Source organism: Schistosoma haematobium, chromosome 6 (assembly GCF_000699445.3).
Source record: "Schistosoma haematobium chromosome 6, whole genome shotgun sequence".
NCBI classification, from domain to species: Eukaryota; Metazoa; Platyhelminthes; class Trematoda; order Strigeidida; family Schistosomatidae; genus Schistosoma; species Schistosoma haematobium.
Window position 1 is genome coordinate 498,545 of NC_067201.1, and position 18,512 is coordinate 517,056.

An 18,512-nucleotide genomic window follows, 5' to 3' on the forward strand; every position below is an offset into this window, starting at 1 on the left:
ACTAATTCTTCCTTCCTGTACTATACCCTTATATACAGTCTTTCTTTTTATATATTATCACCATTGAATTAACTACTTCTATGAATTTGGTATTGATCTTGCTGTACTAATGAGGAATGGCAACTTGGATGGATGTATATGTGTGCATGGTTATACACTGTAGCTGACTGACTGTTTGAGAGAACACGAGTAAAAGAGGCATCATTTATATGATAAATATCACATTTTCACAGCCATTCACACATTTAAATACTGAAATTGTGTCTGATGCAGATTATATGTTCGAATCTGTTTGAATTCACTACAAATACACCAATTGAATTGTTTCTTATACTATTTTATACTGATTTACTTACTAAGGTAGCAGCAAACACTAAATCATAAATTGTCAGAAACTCGACTTTCTACTCATTAGGATATTATAAATATATTATAGTTGAATTCATGAATCGATCAATATTGGACTACCATCGAAAATCTGGAAACACTGGACTGCTGTTTCGTCCTAGTATTGGACTTCTCATCAGTGTGTACCCACGGCTTCACACTCGGGATTCGAGCCCAAGACCTTAGATCTCGCACGTCAACACCTAACCTATAGTCCACTGAACTGGAATCCAATGGTGTTAATGTCTAACTTTAGTCGATCCATGAATGGCTGCGCAACCATTCATCCATTATCTGAGGTAGATACCTGTTTCTAACCGATACAGATTAGACTCCACTGGACGCGGCTTCTCACTAGAACTCTGAGAATTCCCTCACGAAGCTAGTCACTAGTGACCACATGGTAATTATCATTAACAGGGTTGTGTAGATTATTAAGTTATTGATTAAGATCATGAATCGATTGATGTTAGACCACCCTGGAAAACTTGGTAGCACTGAATAGCCGTTTCGTCCTATTTTGGGTTTCCTCACCAATGAGTATCCACGATCTCGTCCAGAGGGATTCGAACCCAAGATCTATAATTCTCACAAGCGAACTCTTAACCTCTAGATCACTGAGCTGACATCCTACATGAATTATAAAAACTATGCATCTTATTCGAATCAATCATACAAGTAATAATGAATCTTTATGCTTTACATACACCTATTCATTTCATTTCTTATTATAGGAAATCACTGAACATATTGGCTCTGTATTAATTGGCAGTTATGATAGTTTAATCAAAACTTTATTTAGAAATCCAATGGAAATATTAGCTAATGATTTATACAAAGGAATCAAAAATCTTGGATCAAATTATCAAATTATGACTGATATTATTTGTTGTTGTAATAATACTGAAATTTATTTATTAAAAAAAGCTTATGAGAAAGGTGAGTTATGTAATCAGTTATCTTTCTTTTAAAAATTTCATTGAATATATTATGATGAAAGTGATCAGAATGCATTTTGTTTTTAATTGAGATCACAAACCGATTAATGTTAGACCACGGTTAGAAACCTGGAAGAACTGGATGGCCGTTTTGTCCTAGTATGGGACTCCTCCGTAATAGTGCGCCTCCACGATCCCGTTAGCGGGATTCGAAACCAGAGTCTTCAGTCTTGCGCACGAACACCTAACTTACTGGACCATTGAGCCGGAATCCAACGGTGTTAATGTCTAACCTCAACCAATCCACGAAGTTGCACGACCATCTTCCATTATACTAAGGTAGATACCTGTTTCTAACCGATTCGGATTAGCTCCACTGATCATGGCTTCTAACTAGAACTCCGAGAATTCCCTCACGAAGCTAGTCACTAGTGAGCACATGTTCCTTACCAGCGTAAGGGTTGTGGAGATTATTAATTTTTTTGATTGACATCTCGAACCGATTGATGTTAGATCACTGCTACTTGTTAAGGTATGTCTACATGAAAACTAATAGGTTAACTCTAGGTAGATTAATCAGTATTAGCAGGGTAGGTTAAAGATAAGAACACATTGTATATGAACACATGAAGAGGGTGTCAGTTTCCGTATTACCAAGGCTTCAATAAACTTTAGTATAGCATCAGATCATCACTTGCTGGTCGCCAAGATGAAATCGAAACTCAAGAAGCACTGGACAATGAAGTGAACAACAGCACAAAAGTTTAATACGGCTTTTCTTCGGGATACTGACAAACTCAACAAATTCAAGATAGTCCTCAGCAACAAGTTCCAGTCCTTTCATAATCTACTCAATGGAGAGCGAACTACCATGGAGAGCAACTGGAAGCGGATAAAGGAAGCAATCACTTCAACATGTCATGAGGTTCTGAGTCACAAGAAGCACCATCACAATGAATGGATCACTGTTGATACACTGGATAAGATTCAAGAAAGGAAGAACAAGAAGGCAGCAATAAATATCAGCAGAACAAAAGCAGAGAAAGCCAAGGCAGAAGCTGAATACACAGAAGTAAACAAGTGAGTGAAGAGGAGCATCAGAACCGAAAGACGAAAATATGTGGAAGATTTGGCAATGACGGCGGAAAAGGCTGCGAGAGAAGGAAACATGAGAAAACTGTATGACACGACAAAGAAACTCTCTGGAAATTGCCGCAAACCAGAACGACCAGTGAAAAGTAAGGAAGGCGAGGTAATCACCAACATTGAAGAGCAACGAAACAGATGGGTAGAACACTCCAAAGAACTCTTGAATCAACCAGCTCCACTGAACCCACCCAATATCGAAGCAGCACCCACGGACCTCCCGATCGATGTTAGCCCACCAACAATTGAAGAGTTCAGCATGGCCATCAGACAAATCAAGAGTGGCAAAGCAGCAGGACCAGACATCATTCCAGCAGAGGCACTGAAAGCAGATGTAGCGGCAACTGCAAGGATACTCCACATTCTGTTCAGCAAGATTTGTGACGAAGAACAAGTACCAACAGACCTGAAAGAAGGACACTTGATTAAGATCACGATCCTGCTCTCAGGATCATACTTTTCTAATCTAGTCAACTGATGATACCACTTCATATTAACACAATATCATAGTTATGCATTAATATTCACTCCAGATATGTTTAACGAAATAACACTTCAATAATTGAGATCATAAGTCAATTGAAGGTAGACTACCATGGAAAGTGTGGAAGCCCTGGACGGTCGTTTTGTCCTTTATTCTTTAACTAGTTATTTACTGATTGTTTTATGAATGATGCTCATCAGGATACAAGCGTAATTTTTGTTTGTGTGTTTTCTTTTTTTGCTGTTTGCTGTTCATTTTGTAATCATCCCCAACGAATAAACATTAATTATTTTTTATTATTTTTAATCTTTTCTAGTTTTAATGAAGGAAGATCCAAAAGGTAAATAACAGATAGTTTCATTTTATTGATAGTGATAAAGTACTTTTCATTATGAGTAATAATTTTTAATATCAAAAAGGGGAAATAGTGGATATTGTAGTAATTTTAATAGTTGAGATCATGAGTTTGTTGAAGCTACACCACTATAAAAAACCTGGAAGCCCTGGACGGCCGTTTCGTCCTATTGTGGAACTCCTCAGCAGTGTGCATTCACGATCTCGTCCCGCGAGATTCAAAACCAGGATCTATCGGTCTCGCGCGCGAACTCTTAACATCTAGATCACTGAGCTGGCCGGCATCTAATAGTGTGGTTGTCTAACTTCAACTGATTCACGAAATTGAACGACTTATTCATCATTATCATCAGTGAGACTAGAATTTTATGGACAAGCCAATCAAACTTAGGGTAACATGTCTTCGATTTCGGCGCAAAGTTCAATCATCTATGTGGCTAAATAGCGTCTTGACATTTTAGCTGATATCAGTTCGTGACGAAAACCCTTAATCTAATTCCTAACTATAAACATCAACTATGAATCACAATTCTTATCCTCCACACAGGTTTCAAATCATGGTCAGTTGGTGAACACTCCCAAAATCACTTAAGCGTCACTCAAAGGTCGCCCATAAACAATAGTCTCACCGAATATTCAACATTTAGTGTGCAGTACTGCAAAATATAAATGTCTTATATTCACTCTAACTTTGAAATATTTAAACGGACATGTAGATATGTCTTTCAGTATTGAGTAGCTAGGTTCAGTGTTATTCATAAACGGGTGTGTTTTTATATCAGTTTTTCTTTCTATGAAAACATTTCACCTACCTAGATGATTGTGTATAACTTTTGACAACAATTAGTATGATGACAGAACTATGACTTCTTTATACAGGTACTTCATCATATACTATCTGTATTGGATCAACAATGTGAGATAGGGATGAACTAATCAATAGTTGCCTGAATGCAACTGAATGTTAACAATGTTCACCATAATCTAGAATAATTTGGATATGATTAAATTTAGTCTAAGCTCACTAACAATGAATTTGTCAATACAATTATCGTACATGCCAACTTTCAATTACTTATGCAATATTCTAGCCTCCTCCATATATTTTAATACAAGATTGAAATGCATTACAAATGGTAAATCTCAATATGTACCATTTTATCTAAGCAAAACTATTTAGATAGTTTAAAAAACACAATTCATGGAGATACTTACTTACTTACGCCAGTTACCCCTTGTGGCGGAGCATAGGCCGCCCACCAGAACTCTCCATCCATCCTTACCTTAGATATTCATTTCCAGTTCTTATTCATGAAGATGGTAAGTGAATAATTACTTGCTAATCAGCTATCTAAAAATATTTTGAATGAAGAATCGTTTCTTAAAGAATGCTAAATTTTATAATAAATGAACAATAGTGTAATCGTGATATAACTGTAACCAACCTATGAACCCTAAAGAAATGTTTTACTTGGCATTTCTGTACACGAATTCAAAAATGTTCGGATTGAGGATTTTTTGAACTGCTTGGAAATACTTTGGTATTAAATTAGTATGATTCTTAGTAACAATTTAAGATCTTATGCAATTATATGTTTATATGCAAAGATGAATAGTAACTAGCAGTGGAATCCAGTTTGACACGCATTTCGTCCTATTTGAGACTCATCAGACGGATATACCTGCATCTCAGATTTGATGTTCTCTCTGTGACTTGAACCCAGTACTATTCGCTTCAAGTAGATAACGTGATGGTGTTTCATGCGAACGATGCTGGGTTCGAGTCACAGAGTGAATATCAAATCTGAGATGCAAGCGAATTCAGCTGACGAGTCCCAAATATGACGAAATGTGTGTCAAACTGGATTTCACTACTAACCACTACCCATATTTGCTTATAAGGTTTGTGACCTAAGGCAATATCGATGTATTACGCACAGTATGCACATATGCTAATAAGAGAATGATCAATCACAGTGCTAAATATCAATGGGAAGGTTTAAACAAACTCAATAGTTCAATCTGAATTGTTTAAACTTTGATAGACCTATCTTCTTAATTTTAAATAATGATTACGTTAATAAGGTCTAATAGACTAAAATTATAGTTTACCTAAATTTTTTGAAGTACCGTACAGAACTTTATCATTAAGCCAAGTAAATCTATCTTCTACCATATGTATATGTAATTTCATTCTTCTTAGGTTATAGACAGAGATCATTACACATTGATATTATGAAAGAATCTAAAGGTTCATATAAATTACTTATGGAACAATTATTAAAAGGTGAAAGATGTGAAGATAATACAAATAAAATTGCTGAGTCAACATCTATAGTTCATGGAGGTGTTGATCAAAAATTAGTTGATGATGATGTAACAGAATTGTATGAAGCAGGAGAAGGGTAACTTTATCATTATTTGATCATCTATTAATTAGTTATAAATTCATTCAACTCATTTATCTATGTGTTTTGTTGCCATAGTAACTGATCTCTAATTATAAATATCTTTATCTTGTATCACCATGAAGTAAATACGAACGTTTAAAGTTTCCTGAAAAACTCAGTATAGTTACAACCGAACTAAATATCTGATGTTATACTGTTAAGATGGTTGAAAAGATTTATAACTCAGTTGGATGATTTATCCACTTGGATCCATCCAGCTTAGAGAAAACAACTCCATCAAAAAGTTGTACTGTTAAGAAAGCCAGATTACGTATAATAAGAATAGATAAGGTGAGTAAATGTTGTACAAATAGAAGAGAGAAAAGTGGCATATTATGTTTAATGATTGGTAAACGTCAGTTGATCGTTAAGAAACAAAAACTTTCCATATAAGCAAAGATAGATGAAGGTTAGCAATGGAGTCTAAGATGAACGTTTCGTCCTATTTAAGACTCATCAGTCGGATGTATTTCATTGATTAACATTTTTAACCAGAATCATATAAGTAATCATTAGATAATAACGTATGCATATGACAAATTCAAGTAAACAGTTTAACAAGTAGAATTGTCTTTTAACAATTTCATATTAAATATCTGATGAGACTATAATTTATGGGCAAACTTTGAGTGACGCCAAAGTAACTTTGAGAATGTCTATCTACCAACTAGGACTAAATGAGGATTATAAATCAGTGTGAGGGGCTAGAATTATGATTTAGAATGGATGGTTAGGGTTAGGAATTCGATTTATGGTTTTCATCATGAATTGACATCAGCTAAAGTGCCAAGACGCTGTTTAATTAAATGAATGATTGAATTTCGCGCCGATATCCAAGACCTGTTATCATAAATCTGATTGGTTCGTCCATGAATTATAATCTTGCCAAATTTATTTGTAATGATACATTTGTGTGAAATAACAAATCATAGAATTATAATATGGATGGATATAATAAGCGAAATTATGAGGGAGTATTTTATATTACTAATTATTAAAGTAGATGATGAACTAAATCAACTGAATCTTTGAGCAAACTATGAAATATAGAGCATATTTATTTGTACAAAAGGGCACCGAATAGATATGCACTACACAAGTCACTTGATTTGTGTGCGGGTTGTGATATTACCCGGGTGCCCAAACAGAAGCAGATGGTTTTCTTAGAAAGCCACACCCCGAGCCTATAAGGCAGTGGAGCAACGTCAAAAGATGCAGTCCTATGGTAGCTGTTGACCAACAATCAGTTCATACGTCATTTGTTCCCCTAGAATCCTGGAGTCCATGTGCATCATAAGTTTGTAATCAGGGTTTTCCAACTCCTCTGAGTGAATTCTTTGTATTCACCAACATGGTTAAATCGCCGGACATTCGTTTTTCATCTTCTCATTCTCGTAAACAACAGTAATGCCACGAGAAGGCAGTGAGTAGGACTGTAGTGTCTGTGCTTCGTTGATCAATCACCCTCGTAACCGTTACCATATAATGCTCAACGGTGTTTGAAATCATAAGGCAAAGAGAAGCAGCAACTATAGTTTTATTAGCAGATAACTCAGACCACAAAGCAGTGAGGCGAATAAGTGAGTCGGCGAACCGAGAGTGTAGAGTGTAAATGTACATGTATATATATATAGGGAAATGAATGGATCATCGAATCAATTAAGCAGCTAATAATAAAGCTAGCAAAATGAATATATGCGTAGGCGGTAAGCAATGTTCAAGCATACATATTTCATACAAGCACAACAATAATAAAGGTACAATAAGTTGTTATAGTCGGATGACTTTGTCCGCTAAATAAGTTAACAGAAGGGCTTAACCGAGTTAAATGAGAACAAACACAATTGCACATGAGTTGCTATCGTACTTCCCTGACAGTGGCTGTATACGCGTGTTCATCTGAGAGAATCTCTGGAGAGAGAGCTAACTCTGTCCACAGTTGACCGTACTAGGACATTTGGAGGCATAGAATATTTAGTGCAGATCAAAAGGTTAAAGGATACATCTAAAACCTTCATGATTATGGTGTAAGTTTTATTCAAATTGTGACTGTGACAGTAATTTTAACTAAAGATGATCAAATAATCGTGATAACTGGTGTAAGACTAGTGAATTTTGGTTACCTAACAGTTTAAAATTTTACTAGATAATATGCTTATTGTGTAACGCCTTAGGATCAGTTATTATACCGTTATAATCTATTCTGTTCAGAAGTGATGTTATGAACAGTTGACTATATTGAGTCATTCTTTATATTATAAGCTATTAACTCTTCATGAGACATATTCAGTTATATTTATCTCAACTCTATTGAATCTTCTGTATACTGTTTCGAATAAAATTATTTATACAGACAAATTGGCAAAGGTGATCCTTCTATTTATATATCGATTCTATCAAAACGTAGTAAATATCATATCAGAGAAATATGTAAAGCATATCAAAAAGTAGGTTTATCAATCATTTAAATAGTTTTATTCATTGATTTTAACTAACAACTTAATGATCGTGAATGAGCCCTATTGAGGAGTCCCATACTAGAATGAAATCGTTGTCCAGTGCTTCTAGGTTTTTCAGGATGGTCTAGCTTTAATTGACTCATGAATTCAACTATTTAATTACTACAATCTCCACAAACCCTCATTCTGACAATAACCAGCATGTATTCACTAGTGACTGGCTTCAAGATGTGTTTCCTTGAGTTTTAGTGAGTAAACGTGATCAGTGGTGTGAAAACGTGTCTGTTGTGAGACAGTTACCCACTCAAGACAATGATGGACGATTGCGCAATATCATGGATTACTTGAAATTGGACATTAAACCTTTGGATGCCAGCTCAGCAGTCTGCAGGTCAAGCGTCCGCGCGCGAGTCCGATGGGTTATGGGTTCGAATCTCGCGAGGCGGGGTGGCGGATGAGCACTGCTGAGGAGTACCATAATAGGAAGAAACGGCTGTCCAGTTCTTTCAGGTTCTCCATGGTTGTCTAGCTTACATCGACTCATGAATTCAAACTTTGATATATGAGAATTTCCACAAATTCTGATTCTGAAAATAATCAGTGATCAAATTTTTATGGTAAAATGTTAATTAATTCTTCTGTAGTTCTAAATAGCAGAAGTTAAACAGTCAGAATATCTTAAATTCACTTGGTACTGTTTTACTTGTATATTCCCATTGATGTTTAGGATTACAGCTGATCAGTCTGTTATTGTCATATGTGCGTCCTGTGAGTATTGCCTCGATATTGCCTTAAGTCACAAGTTTTTTACGCAAAGATGGATAGTGGCTAGTAGTGGAATCCAGTTTGACACGCGTTTCATGCTATTTGGTACTCTTCAGCTGGATGTACCTACATCTCAGAGTTCATGTTCACTCTAAGACTCGAACATAGTACCGTTTGCTTAAAGTCTATGACGCGATGATGTTTGGTCCGAAAGGTTGTAAAGGTTTTACATAAAATTACAGGACATAGAGATCGATAAGATTGGTCACAGGATGTGAAGAGTTTACATAAGTTAAGAGAATTAAGTGAATGAAGAGGTATTAGTGAAGAGGTAGTTTTGGTGTACCTAAGATTAGAATTAGTTGTGGAAAGACCATATAACAAAATAAACACTAATGAAATCATGATAGTGACGGAAGTAATTTGCGAACGTAGTGGCAGGTTTACTACTGTCTCTTTCTGGATATATAAATCAGGTTCCAGTTTATTTATTGCTATTACTTCGCCAATTCGAGGAGACGCCGCGTTTGTTTATCCGTTAATAGTTTCAAAGGCTTGTAAAATGTCAACAGTATGCCCGGTGTCAAGTAAATGTCGAGCTCTTCCACTCTTTAGAGTCAGTGAGCCTCTCAGTCCCAAGTCCTTTGGAACGTGTTCGAAAATGTGAATTTATACGCCTCTCTCCGTTCTTCCAATGTATATTCTTTGGTGCATACATGTAGATTGGTAAATGTAGTTAGAGGAATCGTCAAATTTGGTTTGTTTGAATAAGCAGTTCGTTTGACATAACGTCATCAGTTTTTCTGACGGATAAGCGTTGGGTGAAAATTTGTCAAATCTATAATTTAGCTACTGAGATAACTTTAAGTAGCTTCGAATTTATTTATTATAATTTAATAAATGGCATAATTAGTTCACTTAATGTGATTAATGAGACATAACATAAACGAAGTACATAATATTGTCAGTCCTTGTATATCTCCAACTACTTTCAATAGTAAAAATAATTACCGGACCCATGAAAAAGTTAATGCGGTAAGACTATAACTCATGGACGACCTTCAAAAAACGCTAAACTGACCTTGAGAGTGCCCACCTAATAACTAGGACTAAATGAGGGTTATAAACCAGTGTGAGGAATTAGAATTATGATTTACAGTTTATGATTAAGGTTAGGAATCAGATTTAGGGTTTTCAGCACGAACTGGCATCAGTTATCATGCTAAAAGTCTATTTAACCGAATGGATGAGTGAATTTCGCACCAAAATCCGAGTCCTGCTATCTTATCCCTGATTGGTTGGTCCATTAATTATAGTCTCGCCGTTGGTGCTTCTTCGTAAAAATTCCGTCATCCATAATGATAAGTTATTTTATTGATACTTCATTCAAGACAAGATGTGGCAAACATGAATCATTTCTATTCAGAATCATTTAAATCATCTTACTTGGACAGAGAAAATAAAAGTGATCATCACAAAGTATGTTTGTCTATGGGAAGAGTACTTAGGCGGTATTTATAAGACAAAGCACTTTCTGAATAGCGTGTCGAATCGTTTCGTACTCTGCATTTTTTTTCTATGTCAATACTGAACTATTTTATCAAAGTGACATATTTTGTGGTTTGATGTATTCATTAATGCTTACTTATTAACTTCTGAATAATCGTTCATGACCCATGTTTCCAAGATTGACTATGACAGTGACAAATGGTTAATAAATGTTTTATTTTTAGTGGCCTGTCTATACTTTGAATATGCAAACTTGAATAAAGCAGTAATTTGTTTTGTTGTGCTCAAGTCTCTTCATGAAATATCTCTCTGTCTGAGCTCACTCTAATCACTCTAAGTAGATTTGATTACATGAAGAGAAAGTTTGTTTTTTTTAACTCAATAACCTATGGATATTCTACAGAGAAAGTATAATCCATTTATAAATAAAAGATAGAAGAATTGAAAAATGACTCCGTTTTGATCTTACTACATGAATAGAGCTGTCCAGTATAATTTTTAGTTTAAGGACGTTAACTAACATAAGATGATTTTTAGTACACTGAATACATACAATAATTCAATAATAATCACACTAAAGTGCAAAAGAAAGGGAAAAATAACCCAAAACATACTCATAAAGAGAATTAGGGTCAAGGAAGATTGAAAAGTTGGACGAATCGTTTTCGCACGCAAAGATTGGGCTTGAGTTCATGGATTACCAATGCCTCAGCAGTGCATAAACTATTGATTCAACATTCCCTCGATCTAATTCTTTTGAATCTGTAGATTACTTTAAAATAAGAAATGTTTGGATCGATTTGTCCACAGTTGATCATTCAATGGCACAATGGGTTATCTTAATTATCATTCTTTTGAAACCTAATACTACTACTACTACTACCATCCAATATTTGGTTTTATTTTAGAAATATGGTTGTCTTCTAGTTGAATCAATATCAAGAAAATTCTCAAACCCTCTTCGTAATGCATTAAATACTATCAGTGAGTGAATTATATCTTTTCAAGTTTTATTATGTTATGATAATACCATTACCATGGAAGCATCAATCATGTATGTTTGTACTTTTACTGTTATGTAACTAGTAATACTGTTCGTATAAACAAATAGTAAGATGGAACACTAAGAACTTACATTTAATATTCAGGTTTGATAAGTGGTTGACTTTGTTGAATACTAATTACATTCAATCCATTAATCATTAGATTTGTAAAACTTTAGTAGCTTTTCTTCAAGTAAACAGGAGTTCGTTTTAAGTCCATCAAGAGTATTTTGAACTAATACTAAGGAATCATATTCATTCAATCAGATGCCATTTTTATAAGCAACTTTCCATATATTGAAAACTTTTAGATATCTCCTAATCAAAGACTAACGTCTATTTAAGAAGCAAAAGATACTGTCAACTACTTGTATCAAATGAGCACATAAAACTTTATAGATCTACATTAAAATGCGGTGTTAAACCACTGTATGAAATCATAAAGTTGATTTATTTATTTGAACACAGAAATATTGGTACAAAGAGGCATCGAATACATATGCGCCACACAAGTCACTTCTTTTGTATGTGGGCTATGATACTACTCGGTTGCCCAAACCGAAGCAGGCGGTTACCTTACAGGGTCACACCCGGAGCCTTTGATATAAAGGTCTGATCTACAAGAGAGTGGAGCAACGTAAGGAGATGTAGTCTCATGGTAACCGGTGACCAATAACTGGTTCACATGCCATTTGTTCCATCAGGATCCTGGTTTGAAATCAAGGTTTTCCGACTCTTGAGTGGTTCCTCCATATCTACCAACCCGGTTGAAGCTCAGGACATTCGCTTTTCGTCCTCCAAATTTCATAAACAACAGTAATGCCACGAGAAGGCAGTGAGTACGACCTCCCTGACAGTGGCTGTATACGCGTGGTCATGTGAGAGCATTTCGAAAGGAAGAGCTGACTTTCTGAACCTCGACCGTACCAGAGTATTTGGGGGCAAATCTTGAAGTGATGCATATTAAGCAAGTAACTCAGGAGTGATATTTCCTGCTTTGATTCTTCGATATAGTTTAACAGTAGTTGTGTAGTGTATGCTACTTATGTCGAAATAATTAGTATATAACACTAATCAGAGGTGGAATGCCTGGTAGTAAGAGGTTGGCAACATCGAATCAAAGAGAATAGAGACAGAGAGTCATTGTTATTGCAGTTAAGGGACTATAAAGTTTAAGATAATTAATAGAGGATTCGCAAATGAAGTATTAAACGTATAGTTTTCACATTTGACGAAAAAACTCGGTAATTTTATGCTAAAATATATTTAGTTGTTGCCACCGGTGTTCTCATTCACTACATTTGTCCTGGAATAGGAACTGATCACAAAGACAAGCATTCTTCCAACTAATCGAGTGTTCTTACTAAATACGAGCCCAGCATTATACATAAAATGTGAGAGCGTTATTTATCACGCTCCTAAGTTGAAATAGTACTATTTATTCAGTGATGAAACTCTTTAACAGTTGTACAATATTAGAATTCAATTGAAGTTAAACATGTCAAACCGATAGAGGCTGACTAAATGATCTAAACGTTAAGCGCTTGCTTCAAGACCGGGAGTTTATAGGTCCAATCCTCGGTACAGTCCTGTATATGAGCTAGTCGGGAGTTTAATACTGATATGAAATTAATGTGTCACCGTTATCTGATTTTTAATAGTACTCCAATCTATATCAATGTATGATAAATACTACTAGCTATTCAATCTTAAAACATATACTGCATGTAATATCCATGTTGTATTAAGTAAGTTAGAAGTGTATAAACTACTTAAATGAAAGTAATGAATACTGTATATACCCAAAACAAATTCAAATCTTGTTTTTTTTTTCTTTTTGTCCATTTTACTCTGAAGTAATGGCACTAGTCGATCTGCGTCTATTATTGACCTGTCAACTTTACTGTAGTATGGAAGGTTTAGGATCAAATGATGATACAATTATTAGAATAATTTGTCTTCGATGTGAGGTAAGATACGATGAAATTGATGCATAATGAAAGAGAAGTTTTTGTAAAGATCATTTTTAAAAAATCAATGATAATAATAATTTGGACCCAGCACAGTTTGCTTCAAACGCCATCGGGTTATCCACTTGAAGCGAACAGTGCTGGGTTCAAGTCCCAAAGTGAACATCAACTCTGAGATGTAGATACATCCAGTTGACGAGTCCCAAATGTGGCAAAACATGAGTCCTAGATTCCGCTGCTAGCCAGTGTGCATCTTTGCTTATAATTAACAATTTAGTTGTGTAACCAAAGTGTCCTATATCAATAATCAAGATTTTACAGCAGAACTCTTCATTATCTCACCGATTTCTATACTGAGAAAAAATGACCTTTTCTTTTTTTACGTTGAGCACATCAATTGCATTGGAAGAATATGCACAGCTGGATCGGTTGTACTGAATTTATGTAGTTGACTGACAATAGATTATTAATCTTTCTTTTTCTTAAGTTTCCCCTAATTAAGTCATTTAAACAATGTAATACATCTTATGTAATTTTGTTCCGATAATGTAAATGAATCAGTTCATCGTTAACTAGATTCATTCGCCGTCATGGTTTATCACGAATTCTGTGGCAGAGAAAGTTCTATTTAAATTTGCTTTAAAGGACCGCGCATACGGTGATACCTGGAGTGTCCCTTTTTGATCCCTTGATAATGTTAAACAAGAATGTAATTAGTGTTGACTTTCTCTGTTTTTCAATGTTTATGTATTTGATATCAGTTTATGATGAGAACGAATATAAAAGTTATATACACTGTTGACTATTGGATTAACTTGCGATATATGTAGGCGAGTAAGTAATGCAGTTGTTAGGAAATGGATACTAGGTAAGGATGGCAAATCACATGATGAAGTGTTACGTATGCCCAACCACCGACTGCTTCGGCGTGCGATGGTTCATGGTGTAGGAGTAGGTTGGAAGAAAGCTAGGGGTGGTTAGACCAAAACGTGGCACAAACCCATGAAGTCACTGACAAGTGGACTGAGTCATTTTGGTAGGTGTAGACTACCTGATTGGGATCCGCGAGATGATGGCAACCGATGGTTAGAGACTTTGAATGACATGGCTCAAAATCGTTTGCAATGGTACAGATGCATCCACTGTTTGTATTCTCCCGAATTCTAATTTTCTGAATTCTCTTTGTTTCTTTTTCTTTCTCTTTCGAAATTTATTTCACTGGATTATACTCCTTGAATAACATCTACAAACCCTAACGTTTTCGATTAGTGCTTATAATTTTACTACCTCGAACACTACGGGATTTGAATCGACAATTGTATTTGTGTCCTAATGTGGTATGACAGATCGAACTGATGTACGTATGTACGTACGAAGTTCTACGTTGTTGCTAACTGACTGATATATAGGCTAGACTATAATTTATAAATTATAATCTCACCTATATATATACATATCTACCTATTTTAAAATAATCACCAAGTGAATATGAATAATAATTCAGTGAAAAATTCAATGAAAACAAAATATCTAAATAATAAATTGTAATTGATGACTTCATTTTGAAGATTTTTTTCTTTTGATTTATGAGATCGATGGAAAACACCATGGAAACATGTGATTGATTTTCAATGAATGATCTAATTGGTATTTAGTGTATTACAATGATTTCTATGGGTCTTGATTAACTATGTGAACTATGAAAACCAAATAGATTTATGAGTATAACAATGTATATAGATATGAGATAGTATTTGAATCTAGTTTTCGATTTGGATTATGAAGATCTCGACATCTGAAGGGAAACATAGGATACAATGGACAATTTGGAATCAGTGAGAAGATTTGGATTTTACAGATAACTTACCTTTTTTATTTCATACATATCAACAAATGTAGATGAAGATAACTAGTGTAACAGATGCCTCTGAATCAGTGGATCTTAACATACACAAGAGAAAAAGCAAGATCCTTAAATATAACACAGAGAACACCAGCATAACCACACTCGACTGAGAAATTCTAGAAGTGGAATCATTCACGTACCTGAGAAACATCATCGATGAACAAGAAGGATCTGATGCACATATAAAGGAGAGGATTAGCAAAGAAACGGCAGCATTCCTATAATTGAAGAACATATGAACCTCAAAACAACTGTTAACGAATATCAAAGTCATAATCTTCAATATGAACATGAAGACATTAATACTGTATGGAGGTGAAACTTGGAGAACTACCACAACTATCATCAAAAACGTACAAGTATCTATAAACAGTTGTCTACGTAAGATACTGAATGTTTGTTGGCCAGATACCATCATCATCAGCCTACAATGTGAAAGAGTAAATCAGCTTCTAGCTGAGGAGGGAATTGGGAAAAGACGTTGGAAGTGGATAGGACATACATTGAGGAAATCACCAAGCTGCATCACGAGACGAGGTTCAACTTGGAATTCTAAAGGTAAATGAAAAAGAAAAAGACCAAGGAACACACTACGTCGAGAATTGGAAACAGATATCAAAATGATGAATAGCAACTGGAAACAACTGTAAAGGGATTGTCTAGGACAGAGTTTGATGGATAGTGCAATGATTGCGTTCCACTGATCACGTTTTAATGCATTCAAAATTTCAGGTAGTGTGACATCGTACACTCTATCCTAATATGTTACATGACCGAAAGTAAAGGATATAAAATGCTTGTCCTAGATTTTATGAACCTACTTCAAATAAAGACTATTCTTCAGACTCTAGAATTCAGTACTGGATTTCGAGCTCTAATGATACAAACTTTTTTCATTTGTTATAAATACAAACAACAAGTAGTAATTGTGTTATCAACTTTCACTCTACATTGCTAATAGATAAGTTTGTCAATTCATGACTCAACCTAGAACAATCTTCACATAACATATAACAGTTATTCCGCACATTCAAAATGCTCAAACTCCTCATATGTTCCATCTTTTCCAATGAATTGTATAAACGATCATAGAGGTACATAAGGATATCACCGAGTTAACTTACTTATTTACGCCTGTTACTCCTCGTGAAGGAGCAGCATTCTCCATCCAACCTTGTCCTGGGCAATCCTTTCTAGCTCCGTCCAGTTGTAATTCATCTTCTTCATATCTGCTCCTATTTTCCGGCGTTATGTGTTCTTCGGCCTTCCACTTTTCCGCCTTCCCTCAGGATTCCAAGTTAGGGCTTGTCTCGTCATACAGTTTGACGATTTGTGTAATGTATGTCCTATCCATTTCCATCGTCTTTTACTAATTTCTTCTTCAGCTGGAAGTTGATTTGTTCTCTCCCACAGAATGCTATTGCCGATGGTGTCCGGCCAATGGATGTTGAGTATCTTGCGTAGACAGCTATGTATAAATACTTGCACCTTCTTGATGATGGTTGTTGTAGTTCACCAAGTTACAGCTCCATACAGTAGAACTGCCTTGACATTCGTATTGAAGATTCTCACTTTGATATTGGTTGAAAGTTGTTTTGAGTTCCATATGTTCTTCAATTGTAGGAATGCTGTCCTTGCTTTGCCAATCCTCGCATTTACGTCTGCATCTGAACCTCCTTGTTCATCGATGATGCTTTCTAGGTATGTGAAGGACTCTACATCTTCCAGAGTTTCGCCATCAAGAGTGATTGGATTGCTGTTTTCCGCTTTGAATTTGCGGACCTTGGTTTTCCCCTTGTGTATGTTGAGGCCTACTGATGCAGAGACTGCTGCTACACTGACTGTCTTCATCTGCATCTGTTCGTGTGTACGTGATAGGAGGGCTAGGTCATCTGCGAAGTCCAGATCATCTAATTGATTCTGAGCTGTCCATTGTATTCCGTGTTTTCCCTCAGATGTCGAGGTCTTCATAATCCAGTTGACCACCATAAGAAAGAGGAAGGAGGAGAGTATACAGCCTTGTCTGACTCCGGTCCTCACTTGGTATGCATCTGTCAGCTGTCCTTCATGCACGACCTTGCACTGTAGTCCGTCGTATGAGTTCCGGATAATGTTGACAATCTTCTGAGGAACTCCGTAGTGTCGAAGAAGTTTCCATAACGTCCTCCTATCTACACTGTCGAATGCCTTTTCATAATCAATGAAGTAGGTGTACAGTGTTTAGTTCCACTCAACTGATTGTTCGACGGTGATCCGTAGTGTTTCAATTTGGTCTGTACGCGATCGATCCTTATGGAATCCAGCTTGTTGATCTCGAAGTTGGGCGTCTACTGCATCTTTCATCCGGTTCAGCAAAACTCTGTTAAAGACTTTCCCTGGTATTGACAGTAGTGTAATGCCTCTGTAGTTTTCACATTTGCTCAGATCTCCTTTCTTTGGAATCTTGATGAGGTGTCCTTCTTTCCAGTCCATCGGCACTTGTTCCTCCTCCCAAATCTTTTTAAATAGAAGATATAGCATGCTTGTGGTTGCTTCGATGTCTGATTTCAGTGCTTCAGCTGGTATGTTGTCGGGTCCTGCTGCTTTCCCGTTCTTGATTTGTCTGACGGCCATTCTAATTTCTTCCGTCGTTGGTGGGTTGACATCTATAGGAAGATCTATGTGTGCTGCTTCGATGTCCGGTGGATTCATTGGAGCCGGCCTATTCAGGAGTTCCTCGAAGTACTCTACCCATTTGTTCCGCCTTTGTTGAATTTCGGTGATTGGCTTGCCTTCTTTGTCTTTGACCGGCCTCTCTAGTTTACTGTATTTCCCTGCTAGTTTCTTCGTTGTATCGTGAAGCTGTTTCATATTTCTTTCTCTTACAGCTTTTTCTGCCGTCGTTGATAGTTCTTTCACGTATTTCTTCTAGTCGGCCTTGTGTATACGCTTGTGTGGAAATATTGTGCCTCTTATGACCAATTTGTTGAATGCACACAGATCTGAGAATCTTTCTCCATTTTCGTTCCTTTCTCCCAGTCCATGTCGTCCCATGATATCTTCATATCCGGTATTGTCTATTCCGACTTTGGCATTTAGATCTCCCATCAGAATAGTTAGGT

At 35.9% G+C, this 18,512-nt stretch overlaps 1 protein-coding gene across 1 annotated transcript in view; it reads left to right on the forward strand.

Moving 5' to 3' along the window:
* Positions 1–18,512, forward strand: part of ANXA13_1 (Annexin A13) — a 29,854-nt gene that overhangs the window by 7,958 nt on the left and 3,384 nt on the right. The window contains exons 4-9 of the mRNA XM_051216608.1: positions 1,122–1,326; positions 3,272–3,295; positions 5,513–5,714; positions 8,113–8,206; positions 11,401–11,476; positions 13,393–13,505. Coding sequence (XP_051065201.1) covers positions 1,122–1,326; positions 3,272–3,295; positions 5,513–5,714; positions 8,113–8,206; positions 11,401–11,476; positions 13,393–13,505 — 714 coding nt within the window. The remainder of the gene's footprint in view (positions 1–1,121; positions 1,327–3,271; positions 3,296–5,512; positions 5,715–8,112; positions 8,207–11,400; positions 11,477–13,392; positions 13,506–18,512) is intronic.